This window comes from Chenopodium album, chromosome 27 (genome assembly GCF_948465745.1).
Source record: "Chenopodium album chromosome 27, dcCheAlbu1.1, whole genome shotgun sequence".
In the NCBI taxonomy this organism is placed as follows: Eukaryota; Viridiplantae; Streptophyta; class Magnoliopsida; order Caryophyllales; family Amaranthaceae; genus Chenopodium; species Chenopodium album.
Genome location: NC_137860.1, coordinates 28,331,421 through 28,351,260, shown reverse-complemented (window position 1 = coordinate 28,351,260; position 19,840 = coordinate 28,331,421). Strand labels below are relative to the sequence as shown.

The window sequence follows — 19,840 nt, the reverse complement described above, 5'->3', positions numbered from 1 at the left end:
GTGATGTTGAGACTATTGACATAAAGCTTAGGTTATTTGGTGGGTTTGTGGAAAAGCATCGTAGGGGGAAGTCATACTTTGTTTATGAGGGTGGGTTTGTGTTTTGGAAGTATGCTGTCCCTGTTTCTTTTGTGAGGAGTGTGAGTTATTTGAGGTATCTTTGTAGTGAAGGGTATATAGATATTGGGTGGGAGGTTCCTCAGATCTATAGTTTGTGGTATAAGGAGGCAGGAAAGACATGGGTTACTGGGAAGAGGAGGATTGATAATGATGATGATGTTAGGGGCTTCTTAGAGTCCAAACATAGTGAGGGGCATGTGGAGCTTTTTCAAACTGTGGGGGTGGAAGAGTGGGACAGGTATCACCCACCTGCTGTAATACTAGATAACCCATCCTCATCCAACCCATCTGCATCTGGATCACACCCACCCCCTCCTTCTCAAAAAAACCCAACTCCAACTGGTAATGGATCTATTTCAAACCCTTCACACAGCCAACCATCTCAAACACAGCAGTGCTCAACACTAAAAGGCCCAACTGATTCAAAAAAGGCCCAAGACTTGAGCATTGTGCCTTTTTCTAGGAGGAGCCCAAGGTTGAACAAGTGCACTGAAAGTCAGCCACCTAAACCTACCTTACCCAGAGAGAAACTGAAACCTAAAAAATCCAAAAAACCTATTCAGTCTGTGTGTAGGAGAAGCCCTAGGTTTGTAGCAGTTTCTGGGAAGGAGGGGGCTTTGAGTGGTGTGATTGAGAAAGGGAAGGGTGTTTCTGGTGAGGTGACTGAGCAGGATAGGGTGAGAAAGAAAAACAAAGCTGTAAGGAAGTGTAAAAAAAGGTTGTTCAAGGATGAACAATCTGGGTCAGAGTCTGGTTCATCTTCATCTGAGTTAAGTGATTTAGACATTGATTGGAAGGCTGGGGAAGAAGAATTGGATGTGAGTGAGGAAGAGCAGGAGCAGTGGCATATACAGACTAGAAGAGGTCTAATTGGGGTGGTTGAGAGTAGCTTAAATCAGAAGTTAAATCAGCTTGTGAAGGATATAGGGTGCAAGAATCTTGAGCTGCAGGTGGAGGAGAGTGACTCAGATGAACTCAGGAGTCTGCATGGATCAGATGAGGAAGAAGATCCAAGCCCCTGGTTCAGAGAAGACACTGACTTCAAAAAGCCAGTTGTTCTCTTAGACAAGCAGAGGTTCACAAGTAGTGCAGTGCTAAGGAAAGCCCTCAGAACTCATGCTATTGAGAACAGGTATGAGTACTACTACCTCCATAATAGTGGAAAGAGGATAACTACATTTTGTAGAAAGAGGTGCAATTGTGAATGGAATCCAAAGACAAGCCAACTACCTTTATGCCAGTGTGGTGATGATGTGGGTAAGTGTGACTTTAAGGTTTCAGCAAGGAGGTTGTACAACAGTTCAGCTTGGCAGATCAGAGAGGTTAGGCTTCAGCATAGGTGCATGAGAAGTAAAATGAATGCTTGTATGTCAGCTGAGTACCTGGCAGAGAGGTATGTAGAAGAGTGGAGGAGTAATCCTTCATGGAAAATCAAGAGTTTCAGAGCAAGGGTCCTTAATGAGCTAGGAATAGAGATAGGTTACTCCTTGGCATGGCTAGCTAGAGCAAGAGCTAAGTTGATGATTTATGGTTCAGCTCTTGAACAATATGCAAGGGTTTGGGACTATGCTAAAGCTGTGCTAAAGTATAATCCAGACAGTGGGGTTTATGTGGTGGTTGATGGTGTAGACAAACCAGAGCCCCCAATTTTTTTGAGGATGTACATCTGTCTTACAGCTTTGAAGGAAGGGTTTAACAAAGGCTGTAGGCCTCTCATAGGGCTTGATGGATGTCATTTAAAAGGAGTCTACCCAGGGCAGATTCTGATTGCTGTAGGTAAGGATGGGAACAATCAGATCTTTCCCTTTGCCTGGGCAACAGTTGAGGTGGAATGCAAGGAAACATGGGGCTGGTTTATAGAGTGTTTGAAGAAGGATCTGGGTGACTGCAGTGGTGGCTTAGGGCTCACTTTCATGAGTGACAGGCAGAAGGTGATGTACTTAACTTGTTCTATATAATCAAAAACTGTACTACTTAGCTCACTTTGACTAACTAGCTTGTTGTTTACATATGTAGGGTCTGCTAGAAGCCTTTCAAGATCTTGTTCCATTAGCTGAAAAAAGATTTTGTGTAAGGCACATCTGGGCTAACTTTAAGCTCCAGTTCACTGGTTCCACTTTCAAGGAACTTTTCTGGAATGCAGCAAGAGCAACTACTTATGTGAGTGTCTTCATTTCTTTGTTTGTTTGTCCTACTCTGTCATGATGTGTGTTGTGTGTTGTGAACACTTTTTTTTTTTTGCCTTGTAGTTTGATTTTGAGATTGCAATGGAGTCTATAAAATTCTTATCTGAAGATGCATATGAATATCTAGCAAATATTCCTGCACAACATTGGTCAAGGCATGCATTTTCTGACTTTTGCAAGTCTAATATGCTTTTGAACAACCTTTGTGAAACATTTAATGCTGTTATCAAAGATGCAAGGGATAAACCCATACTTACTCAAATGGAGTGGTTAAGGAATTACATGATGAAGAGGAATGCTGAGAAGTGGCAGGCACTTGAGAAAATAGATGGAAAGAACATGCCTTATGTGGGGAAGGTTTTTGGTAGGATAGAAAAAGCTGCTAGATATTGCATTGTTCAGATTTCAAGAGGGGACAGCTATGAGGTGAAACTGAATGGGGACCAAGTCACAGTTGACCTAGGACTTAGGCAGTGCTCTTGTTACCACTGGCAGTTAACTGGGATCCCATGTGTTCATGCATTTGCATGTATCTTAGATAAAAGAGTGGACCCAGATGACTATGTGGATGCATTCTACAGCAGGGCCACCTATGTTCTAGCCTATGAACCTGCAATTAAGCCTATGCCTGGACCCAAACATTGGGGTAGGGTCAACCTAAGACAACCAGTTCCCCCTCCAGTAAGGGTAATGCCAGGCAGGCCAAAATCTAAGAAAAGGAAGCTTGAAAAGGGAGAGACTGCAACTGGGAGCAAAGACTCACAGCCTAAAGCACCCAAATTTCAGAAAAGGTGCAAAAATTGTGGTCAACTTGGTCATTATGCCAAGACCTGTGGGAATGCACCTAAGCCTGAAGCAGCTGCACCTAAGCCTGAAGCATCAGCAGCATCTGAGCCAAAGACATCAACCAAACCTGTCCTAAACACACCTTGGTTGCAGGAACAGAGAAGGAAAAAGGCAGCAAGGGCTGCAAATAATGTAAGCTTATGTTATGTGTGTTGTTGCTTGTGTTTTGCCTTTTTTTTTTTTTTTTTTTTTGTGGTAAGGATGCTAACTGTGCTCTGTATTTTTTCTGACATACAGACTGCAGCTGGAGCAGGGCCATGGAGCATTGCCAACAGGTCATTCCCACAAGAGCAGCACCAACAGCAACATGCTACTGTATCCACCCAGCAATCTCAAGCATCAACAACAACAACAGCTGAACCAGTGAAGAAGGGAGCAAAGGGCAAGAGCAAAGTTGTTTAGTTAGTTTAATTATGTAGCCTTGCTACCTTTTGTTTTAGTGAAAGAACAATTTTTAGGAAAATCATCTTTTGTCTGTAATGACTAAGTACATTAATTCCTCTAGCTTTTGGAACAACTGGAAAAATTAACATTGCAATGAAATGAAATTAACCTTGTTGTCTCATCAATATTTCTTTTATCATTCATTGCTTAAGTTGTCACAGCATAAGTTGTTACAATTATTGGGAGTCAACTCCTATTGAGCAGACTTTAGATTACAAAAGCACTACTAACACCAAATAACCTATGCTTACTTCAACTACTAACTAACATCAACACAACTTAAGCACAACTATCCTATGCTTACTTCAGCACAACTAAAATCATCCCTAACATCATCAAAGCACAACAGAACACAACACCCACAGCTACCCAATTAAACCAGTTCCTGTTCTGCTGCCCATGCTTGGAGTACCTCTTCCTGTCACCATCCAAAGCTTTGCACTTCAGCTTCAGGTTGTCAATCTCAGTGAGGAGGCACCTTCTCTGTCCTGTCAGATCTTCCACTTCTGTTTGCAATGAGGTTATCTCACCCTTCATAAGTTTTTTGTCAAGGATCAACTGGTTGATGACATCCCTTTGCCAATCAGTGCCATCTTCTTCATCCACCCACTGAAAGCTCTTGCAACCTCGAGTTTCAGTTTTGGGATCATAGAACTTGCAAGTGAGAAACTTCCTGCCTGGGTTCTCTCTGGTCCATGATGTTAGCCTAGCCATGGGTATGCCACAATCACACTTCTTGTATTTTGAGGGAGAACACCTCACCGAAGCCATAATTCACTGCAAAAACAAACAATTGGGGACAAATTACAACACTAAATACTATAATAACACACCAACAATTTCAATTTCATGATAGTCACAACCAACAAAAAACCCCCAAATTAACATTACACTCAAGAACCCTAATTTTCTATTCCACAAAATTAGTACAAATTACACCCACCTCAATTCAATTTCAACCAACACATCTGTTTTGTGTACAAATTACAGTACTAATTAAGCAAGTAATTGAAAATAACTTGCATGAATTGATGGATTAAACCAAATAACTTACCTTTACCCGCTTCGCAATCCTTCCCTTTTCAGCCCAAGAATCACCAATTACCCACACTAAATGAATTCGCATTTGCTTGTTTAATGAATTTTGTGTTTAAATTTGATGAATTTCTGTTTCAATTTGCTGCAATTAATGAAAGATGGTTTAGCAGAGCAAGCAAACCATGAAGAATCGTATTTAAGTAGGAGAAATAAGGAGGTAGCCGTTGGAGTGGACCCCACCTGACAGAAACAGTAACGGATTCACCCAAGTGGTAGTTATTTTGACAGTTAGATAGTTTGAGTGGTAGTAAAATAAAAAAAAAAATTAAAGAGGTACCAAATGTGAACCAAGGTGCTTTGCCTGGTACCAAATGTCAAATTTTCCTAATAATTATAATTACGCCAATTATAATTATATTAGGGATTTAATTTATTTACTGTATTTTTTAAGGGTGATGATGCTGATATTGCCAAGGCAAAAAAAACCATTTCCAAGACAAATTATTTACCCGCTGCCCGTAGTATTTGAAAATCTAAATATGTCAAACTTATTAATTCAATAATAATATACTTTGTAATATTTTATTGCCTTAATAATATTATTAATTACTTACTTATGGTAAGTAATATTATTATTGAATTAGTAATATACTTATAAATTCAATAATATAAAATTTTAATTTAATAAAATGCATTTTTTTTTCAATTCGTAGTTTTGAAATTTAATATTTCTCTCTGGATTAGTTATGTTTATCGTCTGCTATTTTTAAACATTTGTAATTTAATATTTGCGTTTTTTTTTTAATAAATGATCCAATGCAATTTTTTTTTTTTTAAATTTAATAAAATTTGGACCATTTTTGTAGCTGTTGGAAATTTTGGTTTATACCTATTGCAATAATCAATTCGTAGTTTTGATTGTTTTGATTCTTCTTGGAGTATTGATTATTACTTATTAGAATAATATAATGCATGTGTGTGTATATGTAGTGATTTAGTTTATGTGGAGGTGAAGATCATATGCCAATTTGGTATGTGCCAAAATAAAGTGATTTAATTGTTATTGGCAACATGATAGGCAATAAAATATTACAAAGTATATTATTGAATTAATAAGTTTGACATATTTAGATTCTCAAATATTACGGGCAGCGGGTAGATAATTTGCCTTGGAAATGGTTTTTTTTTGCCTTGGCAATATCAGCACCCTTTTTTAAAGAGCATCAAAGCATTTTTCATGTGCATGCCTAACATGCCTTTCTCTTTCAAAAAGAAATTTCTTAGAATTTATGCACTATTTAAGATTCTTATTTTTTTTTTTTCCTTTTACTAATAGTAATGTGGAAAAGGAGGGAGTTGATTAGATTAATCAATTTCAAATGTTCGATTGGTATCGCAAAATGATGCTATTAAACATCGAATATGTCATCATAGGTAAGTAAAGGATTTTGAAAATAAATGGGAATGAAAGTGGTGTTGTCGAATCGAACAATAGAAAAAGTTTATAAACAACATCTATTATTGTCGCATTATCTATCTTCAGCTTAATTCTTTTATTGCATATGTTCTTTTTTTTTCCATTATATTTCACCTAAGGAGAGTCCATTTAAGCTGAACTGTGTCAATTTTCTGTCATATAAAGAATAGAGGATTATATTTATCATCACTAAAAATTGAGGTGCAATAAAAAAGTTCAAGAAATATAAGTTATTGGTGTATCCATTATTGATGAACACCTCGAAATTTGTAGACCGGCTACAATGAAGCATATAATGACATACTAGAAGGATGAAATTATCTTATAGTAATGTTGGTTTAGAATGCTTATTTGTGATAGCTAGATTTTGAGAGTGATACAATCATACAACAATTTTTGAATGTCATTACTCATTAACTTTAATTTGAACACATAAAGCCACATGTCTTCGCCCTTATGCATTCATGTTAAGAAGCTTGATACATAGAGCATACATGTCTCCATAAGCTTGTGAAAGATTTCATGATTGTGTAATTTGTGTTTCTATACAGTTTTAATAGACTCGAGAGACACTTGAGAGATGGCCTACCCTCGTTGCAAATGCACTCAAAAATAGCATAGTGTCATTAATTCTATTGGTAGAAATTATCATAGTTTTTATTATTGATAGTGAGAATAGCTATAGATTTATTAAAGTTTTGACTGATTCTGCTGTTCTTGTCACCACATTAAGGAACAACAGACCCTCGGAGATTCACCATTTATGGACTATGAAGGAGATTATCAAAGTTGGAGGAACTTTTCAGCACTGCATCGTCCTTAAAGTGGACAGATCGGAGGTTAATCTTCCCCACCAAATAGCTAACCAATGCTGAGCAGCTTTTCTACCTTGGCACCTTTTGATGTTTTTTTTAGTTTTTTTTCTTTATTTCTGTTTTTCTTTTGCTTCTGCTGTTGTCAAAAAAAACATGAGGGGCTCGGAATAAACTAGCGGATAATCTTGCGTAGCTATTAGGTGTCATCCAAGAGGAGAGGATAATTATTTCGATGTTCCTCTGATCTAAATAAGTGATCTTTTTCGAGAGGATGTGATAGGTGCGAGTATGTCGGTCTCATTTATTTTCTTTATTTTTCTTTATCATGTATTATTTGGGCTTTGCCTATGTTGCACCCTAAAAAAAAAGTTTTTGGTCATCAATCTAAATTAAACTTTGCACTCTTTCCATCCAACTCACACATGCCTAAACATGTGTGAGTTGTGTCATTATGACAAAGTAATCACATATATAAGTTGCCCAAGTATTTGGTTAACATATCTTTCTCATACTTAATTTTTGTTACATTCTCATTTAAACATAAAAATAACAAAAACAAGATAAATTAAAGTTGTAAATCCTCTTGGCTCCTGCCACACTACAGCATGTCACAAGACTCACAACATGACTAAAAATGTGCATTGAATTTGGTCATTATCATTTATCAATTATCATGACTTTAATTTGCTTAGTCATCAAACTCTCTTTCTCTCTTTCTTCAAAATCTTCACATTCTATTTCTTATACTCTCTAATGTATCAAATTTGGTACTTCAGGATCATCATCTCTCTAAAGAAAAACCCTAAAACCTCTCATCTTCTCTCTAGCCGTAAGGGGCTGCCATCATCTCTTTGATGATGGTAAGCCCAAAATTTTCCTTTGTTTCCTTAGTTTTTAATTGTTTAGTTGTTAATAATCCTCCTTTCTCTCTCTTTATAAGAGTTTTGTTCCCAATTTTTGGGTTTGTTCTCTCCGTTTGTGGGAGTTTGGAGTATGATTTTCTTTTCTTCTCTTATGGAAGATTAGAAATGGGTAGTTGCAGTTTGCCTGGAAGATTAATTTTAGTGATTATTCGTCCGGCAAAGGATGAAAATTTAGGGTTTCATAATTTCTCTAAGTATCTAGAGTACCACACAGGTATTTTTCATCCATACGACGACTATGCATTAGTGGATTTTAAGCCGAATTAGTGCTAACTCACAATTGTATTGCTTCGAAAGAAGTTTTTTATAAAGGCTATTGTTGATCGAATCTACAATGTATTTTTCTTTATGGTGATACATTTTTGTGTTGAAAGTTTAGATTTCTTAAGAATTATTTGCATTGTAAAGTGCCATTTGGCTCTATTTTATCAATGAAATCCTATTTCTTGTCAAAAAAAAATTATTTCTTATACTCTCTCTTTCACTATGAAAGACCCTGACCCTTGACTAATGGTTAATTGGCCATATTATTGTTACACTCTAATTTGCATGCTAGTACCCTTATTCAAAGTTGAATCTTATTGTCCATCCTTGCTTGTTGTGGTAATTAATTAAAGACGGGGTTTAGTGACAATGAAATAATTATACCTTAAATTACTTTTTTTTTATACTCCGTATTATAACTATAAACATATAATAAAGACAAATATTGAACTGACACATCACACATGTCATTCTTTGATTAAAAAAATAATAATAAATAAATAAATTGGCCAAGGAGTTTTTTCCAAATATTATTTTTAAATTTTTTATTTAAAAAACCATATTCGTGATGATGATTATAAAAGAAGCTATCCCATGACCATATTCTTCACATGTGCTATAGTCATTCCTATCCCATGACCCTTGATGATTATAACAAAATCTTTTTATTTGATAACTAAATAAAAAATGTACTAGTATATTATTTCATTAATTAACACTAAGGAAATACCTTCTTATATCAAAATAAATCTAAAAATCTAATCAACGAAAAAAAGTAATAAAAGGTACTCGTATAAAATAAATATCACAGCTAATATTTGTATGTACTACATGTATAAATTTCTTATCCAAAAAATCCAATTATTAATGATGTGTCAAAGTATAATTATTAAACAAATCCTAGTAATATTAGTGTATGTATGGGATTTAAGCTAGTTTTAGACTATTCTTCAAAAAAAAAAAAAAAAAAACAAAAAAAGAAGCTAGTTTTAGACTATAGCACATACAACTATGCAAGTTGGGATAGGAATGTCAAAGAGAATGTGAATTTGCCAAATGCTATTTAATTAGTTAGAGACCTTAACTTGAACAATGACACTAGCACATTCTTGATGGAAGTTCGTATGTGTATGTAAGTACATTGCATGAAACATGACACATCCACCACAACTATAACTCATCACAATCAATCCATGATATGAATCTGCGTTTGAACCTAACAACCATGTACCAATTACCACTCAGTTTCCACTACATTCTGTTACATAAATATAATATATAAACCAAGTTTATGAACAATTGACTTTATTTTATGTGATTTTTTTTTTTTTTTTTGTGAGGAACTTTTACCCTCATGAAATCGCTCCGTATGTACTCATGGATAATACTTTGATGTAATTATGTGAAGTTAAAAAGTAATTATTGACTTTAATTAACCTGGATGCTAGGGTGGAAATTTGGTCAATGTGACGGGTTTGAGTTTGATTTCAGGTCAATTTCAAAGTGTGCTAGAAAAAAAAAAATCAAAAAAAAGTGTAAATTTTAGTATTGTAATGCAAAATTCTCTTTTTAATACGACTATATAATAAACATTTAAATACACCAATAATTGTAATAAAAATTGCATTTACACACCTATATTAAAAACCAAAAAAATACATCGATTATATATATGACTAAATTAAAGTATGACAACTTCTCTGTATGAGTCATGATATGGAGTATTGATTAATGAGCAAATAGATAATTGTACGTTAAGTTGTGGAGATACAGTATAAAAGACAGTTGTCAATACATCAACAAATTTACTCTAAAAATTATGGTAAATAGATAGAAATATAGTCATATACACATACTAGTTCAAATCCCGTGCAATGCACGGTTGTTATTAATTTTTTTAAAGAGTTATTATTGTATTGAATTTTATAAAAAAAATTATACTCATATTATTAATTCAAAAGTAAATATAAAAATATATTAGTTGGGTTTATATGGAGAGTTATTATTGTTAAGAATTTTAAGTGGAAGAAAGATATTTTTCATTATTATAAAATGATTTCCTTACCGAATCTTCGTAAAATGGAAAGTAAAATAGGCGGGAAAATTGTAAATGACATTGTGACAAGTGTCATTTTAGGTTCGCTTTTATAGGTTAATTGATAGACTTAGAACAAATTACAAATTATAATTTAATTACTTAGAAGTTTATTTTTATGTGACAAACACATGGTCAACTATAACACACATCTACAACGTTGCCGTCTAAAATTGTCCATGTTGCATAATGCATAACGTCCGACTTATAATTTAATATTTATTTAGGTGCATGCCAAATAAGAATACTAATGTACTATACTACTATGTATATTATGAACATTTTCCATTAAAATATGTTAAATAAGCTTTCACTCCAAAATTCCCCTTTAATACCACTAACCAACAATCAAATTTTTGGTGTTGAAGAATGTCAACGGAGAGAGAAAATGATAAAATGAATGATTAATGGAAGTTCCCCTTACATGTAATTAATTTGACCAAGCCATATTTTGGTACATAATAAGAAATATTAATAAATTAAACCCACCTTCCAAAAGTTCCCTTTAATCCAACAATAATCAAATTTTTGGTCCTAAAATAAAGAATTTCAATGGAGAAAGCGAAATGGGGGTGGAAGCTCCTCCTAGCCCTCTCTTTCTCTATTCTTTTTGTTGCATTTTCAGAGGACTTTCCCTCCCAAGGTAATCCCCTTCTAACCTTTTCCGTTCATAATGTTTACACCTTCTGTCTGGAATTAATTGTCGTGTTTAACTATTGATAGGATAAGTTGATATCGTAATGTACAACTAATGTGACAAATGAATGTTATCCCCTTTTTTTGTACTAATTTTTAATGCTTAGCTGATAAATTTCTAATAATTGGTTGTTTTGTTATGGAAAATTTAGGATGCTATTGGACTAAAACATGCCTACATAAGTTGAAGGGAGAATGTGGAGGTCTTGTGTATAATCAGTCAAACACCTGCTACGGCAAATGCCAGGGGAAAAAATATTCATCCTGTCCTCCTGATCATACACATTTTTACTGCTGCATAGCCGGTAATTCAAATTTTTTTGACGGTTTCAATGTTAGGAAATTCAATCATTAACCTTACCATTAATTACTGTATCTTAGTAAACGTGACATGTTTTTTGGTCATGCTAAAATTGTATGCGTGACTATTAATTAGTATTGATTCTGTTTTTGAAGAATATGCGATAATAATTCTATAATTCTATTAGAATGAAGCTTGTTATTTACATATTCGATCGACAGGAAGTCCCACAAAGGTGAAAGATGGGTGCAAAAAGTGTGAGAATAAGGTGGAAGATGGCGACGAATTCGTCTGTTGTGCAGACTGCACTTATCCGGATATGGTCTATGGTGATACTTCATCAGGGTATTGTAAAAGTGGTGCAGAATTGATTTCACAGCCAAAGCCTAAAGGTATATTAATTTGTTATGTAATACTGCTAGTATAATTGTTGTTTCATATAATTTATACAGCATGTTTTTTGTAAAACTAGTAAACAAGAGCTCATTTTAAGTCTTGTTTTACATTGTAGAGGTGTTTGAATGGGTTGTTGGACCGTGGTTACCGTGTTCTGCCCCTTGTGATGGTGGGATTCGGAGTCGAAGAGTCGATTGTTATGCAGTAATTGAGGAGACTTCTTCCCCTGATTACCCAGTATATGATGAGCAATGTTCAAATCAAGAAAAGGTGAGTCCTTAAGTTTATAGAAATTCCTCATCACAATATTATGAGTTTGGATGTGCTATATTGGCCTAAGTATGTTCATTCTCTTGCAATTATTTTTAGGATGATCAACATTATCGCTTGTTAACTTGTTATTTCCACGATATGATTTAAGACATGTTTTATTTACCTTGTTTTACATCATATTTAAGACATGTTTTATTTACCTTATTTTCACTTATTTTAGGTGTAAGTATCAAAGAAGTATAAAAAAATGTCAGAAGTGGGATTTGAACCCACGCCCTCGTTAGAGGACCAGAACTTGAGTCTGGCGCCTTAGACCACTCGGCCATCCTGACAGAGTTGAGAGTGTAACATTAATTGCTGTTTAGCTTTACTAATACGGAGTACAAAGTACTTCATAAAAAGTATACAGTTGTATTACTTGTATAATAACTTAATAAGGTATGAAGTTAATTAGAAGCAAAAAATGTCAGAAGTGGGATTTGAACCCACGCCCTCTTTCGAAGACCAGAACTTGAGTCTGGCGCCTTAGACCACTCGGCCATCCTGACTTCTGTTATGTTTGTTTAGTAATTTTATGGTTTTATTTAAACTTCTTTAGCCTTATGCATCAACAATAAAATGTGATGGGCTTAGAATAAAAAAAAAAAAAAAAAAGTCTTCGATCGTTTATTTTGTAAATGTGTGGCAATATGTGGATATTTAGTGATGTTTACTCGTTGAAACGGGCTGGGTTAGTTTAGGTGGATATAAAGTTACAATTTTTTAAAACCCTTTTGTTTGATTATTTTTTTTTTGAAAGATTTTATTGTATTTCGTCTGTAAGAATAATTTGATCAATTTATTTGCCCGATAACTTTTAAAAACAAAGGGATTTTGGATAATATAAACTTGTTTGTTTGAATTGGCAGCCCATAGTAAGAGAGACATGCAATCTACAAAGTTGCGTAGTGAGCAAAGGCAAAGAAAAGGAAAGAAGGCATAGTAGAACATCCAACTGGATGATCGCATTTCTCATCTTAGTTGGGCTTGTTGCTCTTGGATTTGCAGCTTTTGTTTTCTACACAAGGTAATTTGTTCAATTTTGACCTAAGAAAATCCGATTCAACAAATAAAATTAAAGTTAAAAAATACGAAGTTAAAGTGATGCTAGGTTTGGCCATGAGTCGAGCTCAAATCAATTCTTACATGACTAGACTTTATTTAGATTTAATCGAGATTATGTTGAACTTAAAATGATGTATGAGCTCTTGATAACAATTAATAAATCAAGAACTTGAACTTAAGCTTGACATATAAAGCATTGCATGATCCCACAATAAGTATAATATATACAAATAATAATGTTGTTAATTTTTTTTTGGTGCAACATAATAATGTTGTTAATTAATTAGATATATAAAAAGTTTTTGGCTTAAGTCTTGTTATAAAAATCTCTTATCTATGTTAATAATTTAGGCTTTGGGGTTGAGGATATATAACAATCTAATAAAATATGTAAGGTGTACAAGACGAGTAGACATTAAGTTAGCTAGGTTAATATTTGAGCTTTAAAATTAAAATCGAGTTTGGCTAATCAACAAAAATGAACCAATAAGTACAAACCAATTATAAACTGCTCATGAATATGTGATTTTGTTCGTCTTTATTGTCCCTATGAAGGGCCTGTTATGTTTAACTTAATTTCATTTCAGCTCTATCCAGTTCAGTTCAGTTGTATGCCCTAAGAGTTTCATGTGTCTTCTTCACTTGATTTCTTCCCACTATTTCACCTTAATTTGCTATGTATATGTATATCCCTCTTAAATTCAAGAGTTTGAAGCCTATTCATGTGATAATTAAATTAATGTACTTTCCGTTTGGTTGATTTGCAGGAGAACATCTAGCGAAGAACAAGGCTACGTTTACATCATGATGGATGGATTTTCATAAAATTTCATACGTAGAAGTGTAGCATGGGAGATAACTCTCAATCTTTTGTCAATAGTTTTGAATAATTCTTATTTAAATTTTCACAATATTATATTTTTCAAGGGCTAATTGCACAAGCAGAAAGGAATTTTTTATTTATTTTTTTTTTCACAAGTTGAAGTATAGAATACAATTTTTTTTTTTTTAATTTTTAAATGTAAACAAATATGAAATCAATTAGTCTATATAATCCCACAAATATGTATCCAATTAGTCTATATAATCACACCCCAAAATGATGTTCTTGTGTTGACTTTAAGGTCAAATTTTAACCAAAAATTCTTATTAAATGTGTATTTATTTTGTTTTACTAACTGCAACATTTCTTATTTTATGCTTGACAATGCATCATTACAAATTTACAATAGCTAATATTTTTAATCATCAATAAGTAGATTTTATCAGATGATTTTCAATAATTTCGTATGATATAATTATGTGAGATGTTATATTCGTATTAGTCTAAAGTTTCAAATATTGATGTTTCATATTTTAATAACCCAAACCAATACTTCGTAGTTTTTAATGTTATAGTATGCGCAACAAGATCTACGAAAAGGAATCAAGAGAGTATATAAATATAATATGAAATTTTAACATTTAGGGCATGTTCACATTTACTTAATTTCAATTCATTTCAATTCAGCTCCTAATTTCCTTCTCTCATAAAATGTTCATTTCAGCTCAGTTCAGTTCAGCTCAATTCAGTTCAACTCAATTCAGTAAATGTGAACATGCCCTTAGACTATATTTAGTTCATCAAACCTGATCGGATAGTGCTAAGACAGTATAAGTTGGGTTACCTTAAATAGAATACGATATAAATGAATAAATACATTAAAAACATTCACCGCAAAAGTGCAGAGTATAACTCATCAAATCTGGGCCACAAACCGTAGAGCTCTTCATGTAGAGGTGATCACAACCTGGGCCTTGTCCAAAAAAAATGGCTCATTTAGGTCAAGTTTTTGGATCAAGAAAACTGTGCTCACAATCTACTTTGGGCCAAAAATAGTGAGTTTTCGGGTCAAAATTGAGTCACCTCAAAATCTTTTCTGATCGAGATGTATGGATCCATGTATCTAGTTGGACTTTTCCAATCTTGAAGTCCCCGCTAGTTTTAACCAAAATAAATTTGTAGGTCACCCAAACCCCTCAAAAATATAAAAATTAAATCGGATTAAGCCGGACGAGTTAAGTCTAAACAAAAATACTTTAAAAGTCAAAACAATATACGGAATACTCGAGTATGAATATGGGTACATCTTTCGGAAACGAGAGTATTGGAAGGGATAGTATCGTCAACTCCTAGTCATATCAATAAAATCTCAAGGAGTTGTTTCCTTTTCGCCCACCTCTTTGTTTCTCTCTCCTTGATTCCAAGTATAAATCAAAAACCCACACTTCTTCTCAATCTCCCCATCTCTCTATCTCTTTCTCTCTCCTCCCCAAAAATCCACTTTGGCAATCCGGGTGTTTTCCGCAAATTCCCAAACCCAATTCAAAGTCGTTCTTCTTCTTCTTTTTGGGAGGGAAACCAAAACCCCTTAATTTTTTGAATTAACCCCAAAAATGTCAGGCAAAGGAGCCAAGGGTTTGATTACTGGCAAATCTTCCGGATTGAACAAAGACAAAGATAAGAAAGCCCCCATTTCTCGTTCTTCCCGTGCTGGTCTTCAGGTCTTTTCTTTTCCCTTTTTTCTGATTTTTTCTGGGTTTTTTTGATGTAATATTTGTAGATCTACGCTTGTTTGTTCAAAATTTGAGGAATTTTGCTTCTTGGGTTTTGTTCAAATCACTTTAATTGTCTTGTGATTGTGTTATTTGATATGATTTTCATGAAATTAGTTGATGTGATTTTTGGGTTTTTGAATTTGGTTCTGAAATTCTGTATTTGGGATCTTTTTGAGGTGGGGGTTGTGTTAATTGCCATTAGTTGCTCCGTTTGAATTGATGTTGTGATTTCTGGTATGAACTATTGTAATGCTTGTTGGATGTGTTGATTTTAGGGGCAAGTGTTGTGGTAGAATTAACCTTTGAACATTCAGTGATGTGAAGTTTAAAACTCGGCTTTTCCGATTAATTCGAGACCGTCTCTGACCGTCTATGGAATTGCTGTTGAAATGGATGCTTGTAGGTTGCAATGAAGGTTTAGTGATGAGATTTCACTTGGGTTTTGGCTATTTGTGGTGCAATTTGTTAGAATGAATTATATGATTAATTTAATCATTAATAAAGTGAATTTGGTTAGGATTAGTTGACTGATTTATAATGTCAGTTGTTGTATTAGTCTTTGGGAATTTTGTATTTTGTGTTTTTGTTAAAGCATCAATTTTGGTCAATATCGAGCCATTAAAGTCACAAATATCAGGTTCAATTTTCTTGAATACGACGACAAATCTCATGAGGTCTTGTTTTTATTGAGTGTTATTGGTTAGTCATATTCATAATTGATCAAGTATCTGGAGAATTTCTCTCTCCATCTGCTTCCTTTCAGTCCACAGTGCTGTTTTGCATAGTGTATAAGAAGACTTCCTTGTTTTTGCAATTGGTATAGGTGGTTTTTGTTCTTTCTCCAACTATTAATCCAAAGACATGATATGGCTGGATAGTGGATAGTGTAAGGTTGTGTGCATCTTAGACACTGAAAATACTGTCAAAAGCAGGACACATCACATTTTAAAGTGATATGAATCTGACCTTGTGTCGTTTAGAGAAACTTGGGGTTCTTTTGTGTTGCATTTATCTTGGTGAGACAATGAGATTGATCATATGATTATGTTATTTTTATCTTGAGCTTGAAGCCATGAATAGAGTAGCAAACAATCTTTAGTGAGTAAATCAAAGGTTAAAAGAAAAATGTCTGGATTCTGGAGAAAGACTTTCTTTTCAATAGTATGGTGATTAAGTGTGTTTGAAATCTTACAGCAACTAAACTGCAGTAGTTCCCTTTGAGTGAGGTTTTACAAGTTTAAAATGTGTGAGAATTGGAATATTGTATTGGATAGTGTCATATTTTTCGAGAGAGCTCTTGCTTGAATGATTTATTATGCATATGCTATATGGTAGGAAGGGGACACTGTCTACAACTGGATTCATTGACAAAATTAAAAACAGAAATTGAAAAGAAGTTGGGTTGAAACATTCTGGGTCTGGTATTAGTATCTTACTACAAAATAGCAAGTCATTTTGTAGCTACTTAGCCTTGACAATTTTGTGAATTGCATTTTTGGCTAGTGTTTTAAGAATTTTTTTCTTTTTTATGTTCTTGTGAAATGTATCATTCTATGCAGAAAAAGTATATTTGGTAGTGCTGGTTCCATGTAAGTTCAACTTGTTTGTTGCATCTTTTATAATTGGCGCTGGCAATAAAATAGTTTAAGGGAATTCCGGTGAAGCTGCAATATAGTGTTGGTAGCTCTCTGTGGAGTAAATAGTAAATTTACCCGCCTTACTTGATATGTCATTAAGTGTTGATTTGTTGGCATGCCCCTGTTTTGAAAATATTTATGGACATAGTGCCAAATTAGATGGGTGCATTATGTGATCAGATTTTGTTTATTTTAATGAAGAGACAAATTTTGTTACAAAAAGTTGAGAATACCTAAGAAATTTGTCATCGTAATTTCCTGGCTAATGTTGCAATATCACATACATTTTTTTTATTTCACATAAAAACTCTTTCAAGAGAACTCTAAATTTTTATGCTTAGTATTTTCATAAACACTACTAATTGAAATTAGCACTTCAAATGCTTCATTTTTTGGGGGTATTTGTCTTGTATTATTGCTCTTTGCTAGCATGTAAAGCTGATAACATTCATACCTGAAGCCCTCTTTGACTGCTAATATTGAAAGCTCTTTGCATCAACTATTGCTGCACAGTTATGTATAATATGATTTCTGATGTTGTAGGATTGGTGAGCTATTTTTTTTGCTGAGATATCTTTCTGATTTATGTGCAGTTTCCTGTGGGTCGTGTTCACCGTCTGCTCAAGACTAGGGTAACTGCAAATGGGAGGGTCGGTGCAACTGCTGCTGTTTACACTGCAGCCATTCTCGAGTACCTGACTGCTGAAGTATTGGAGCTTGCAGGAAATGCAAGTAAGGATCTGAAGGTGAAGCGTATCACTCCTAGGCATCTGCAGCTGGCTATCCGTGGAGATGAGGAACTTGATACACTGATCAAAGGAACTATTGCTGGTGGTGGAGTTATTCCTCACATCCACAAATCTCTCATTAATAAGTCATCTAAGGATTAGGCCTTATTTATTTGATTATCTGGTGCTAGATATCTGCAGTTTCATGCAGAACCCTCAGAATGGATGTGATTCTGACTGAGACCCTTTAAGTAGGTGCCTTTTTTTTTAAAAGAAATGTTTGAATCAGCCACAGGATGGTGATTGTGTTACTGGTGTTCTGTAGGTGTACTTGAGTAGTTTATAATTTCATTCTGTGGATTATCCGTTTAGTTGCCCAGCTTGCTATCATAATAACTTTATGCTGTTCGATTTATGCCTTGCCATTCATCAATTCTATTATCAATTGTTAGTTGTTACGTGATTTACCTTGTTAGCAACTAGCATTCTCAGTATAATCACAAGCTTTAGCCAAACAAGTATAGTTATATACTTGTACCTATTGAATACTTCGTATTAAGTAATGCTCCTTTTCTGGATGACTTCTCCTTTTATGCTTGTTATCTTCTTTTGATTTGCATAACCATATTAGAGAAAGAAAGAAAGAGAGAAAGAAAGAGAAAAAAAATAGTGCAAAATCTTAAGTGATGCATTTAAAAAACGGAGCGAATATAAGTTTTGAATATTAACAAGGAGCAATGAAAAGAAGGAGAAAGAGACCAAGAAAGAGAAAAAGATTTATTTATTTATTTTTTGGACAAGAAAGAGAAAGAGTTTTGAGAAACAAAAGGAGGGAGAATACGTTTTGGAGTGTAATTGAGTAAGGAGTTGAGAATGCTATTTAGAAACTTTCTAAATTGCTCAAAATGATAAAAGATAAGTGAAAAAAGAATGCTACTTTTTTTAACAGAATGCTTTTTTTTTATTTTTTTTTATCTTAACAAAAATTATTTACGGCTATTTCACCAAATGCCACTGACAAAAAAATTCACCAAATGCATCGGACTTTTCAGAATTCACCAAATGCCACCGAGTTTTTAAAAAATTCACCCAGTGCCATTAATGACCAACGGCAGCTAACTCCGTTAGTCATTAAGGCTAATTATGCCTCGTGCTGGCTTATCATTGGTTCACTTTATTATTATTTTATTTATCAAAAAAATTAAAATAAGAAGTTTTTGAAAAAAAAAAAAAAAACAACAACAACAACTAAACCTCAGCCACTCTTCCCACCGCACCACCGCCCCTATGCCAGCCCAACCCCTTTCCCCTACCCCTACTGGCGACAACATCCTCTTTGGTGTCGGCGGCCACCCTTCCCCCTCCCCCTACCATCTCCATCCACTTACCCCCCTTAAACCACCATCCTCGACACCCTAAAACCCCAAAATTGATTTCTCCAAAAACGAAACCCTAAATTTCGATTTTAAGGTTTTTCGATTTTGGGGTTTAAGCGAGGTGGTTCAGGGTGTGGAGATGGGAGGGGGAGGGGCGGTTTTGGTTTGCCGAAGCGGGGAGGGATCATGGACGCCAGCTGTGGGGAGTGGAGGGGGTTTTGAATTCGGGATTTAAGGTGTCGAAACCCTAGATTTTGATTTTTGGGGATTTTAATTTTGGGTTCCGGCGTGGTGGTTGAAAGGGTGGAGCTCGGAGGGGATGAACTTATTTGAGTTCTCCGGCGTGGGGAGGGGAGTTTGGTCGTCGGCGGTGGGGATCGGAGGGGAGAGATTTTCGAGGGAGAAAGAGGGTTTGCGAATCGCGGGAATGGTGGCTGGATTGCGTCGTCGGTGCGGGCTGGCTAGCATGGGTGGCCGGGGGTGGGTTTTTCAGGGATGGTCACCGCCACGGTGGGGACTGGCT

General features: G+C 34.7%; 3 protein-coding genes and 2 non-coding genes across 5 annotated transcripts; 2 read left to right on the top strand and 3 right to left on the bottom strand.

The window, feature by feature from the left end:
* Positions 1-3,706: 3,706 nt before the first annotated feature.
* LOC145621400 (uncharacterized) lies at positions 3,707-5,013 on the bottom strand. Its single transcript, XM_081676138.1, has 2 exons — positions 4,651-5,013; positions 3,707-4,373 (listed from the first exon to the last, which is right to left on the bottom strand). Exon 2 carries the CDS (start codon positions 4,365-4,367, stop codon positions 3,897-3,899), a length of 471 nt encoding a protein of 156 aa, XP_081532264.1. The 5' UTR covers positions 4,368-4,373; positions 4,651-5,013; the 3' UTR covers positions 3,707-3,896.
* Positions 5,014-10,760: 5,747 nt separating this feature from the next.
* On the top strand, positions 10,761-14,171 carry LOC145619942 (uncharacterized). Its single transcript, XM_081674619.1, has 6 exons — positions 10,761-10,851; positions 11,057-11,209; positions 11,427-11,597; positions 11,717-11,871; positions 12,783-12,940; positions 13,746-14,171. The coding sequence occupies exons 1-6, from the start codon at positions 10,761-10,763 to the stop codon at positions 13,801-13,803; spliced, it is 786 nt and encodes a 261-aa protein (XP_081530745.1). The 3' UTR covers positions 13,804-14,171.
* TRNAL-CAA (transfer RNA leucine (anticodon CAA)) lies at positions 12,123-12,206 on the bottom strand. Its single transcript has one exon. It is a non-coding gene; the product is annotated as a tRNA-Leu (tRNA).
* Positions 12,339-12,422, bottom strand: TRNAL-CAA (transfer RNA leucine (anticodon CAA)). The gene has a single exon. It is a non-coding gene; the product is annotated as a tRNA-Leu (tRNA).
* Positions 14,172-15,204: 1,033 nt separating the features above from the next.
* LOC145620985 (putative histone H2A variant 3) lies at positions 15,205-18,356 on the top strand. Its single transcript, XM_081675724.1, has 2 exons — positions 15,205-15,522; positions 17,807-18,356. The coding sequence occupies exons 1-2, from the start codon at positions 15,415-15,417 to the stop codon at positions 18,101-18,103; spliced, it is 405 nt and encodes a 134-aa protein (XP_081531850.1). The 5' UTR covers positions 15,205-15,414; the 3' UTR covers positions 18,104-18,356.
* The last annotated feature ends 1,484 nt before the right edge of the window (positions 18,357-19,840 follow it).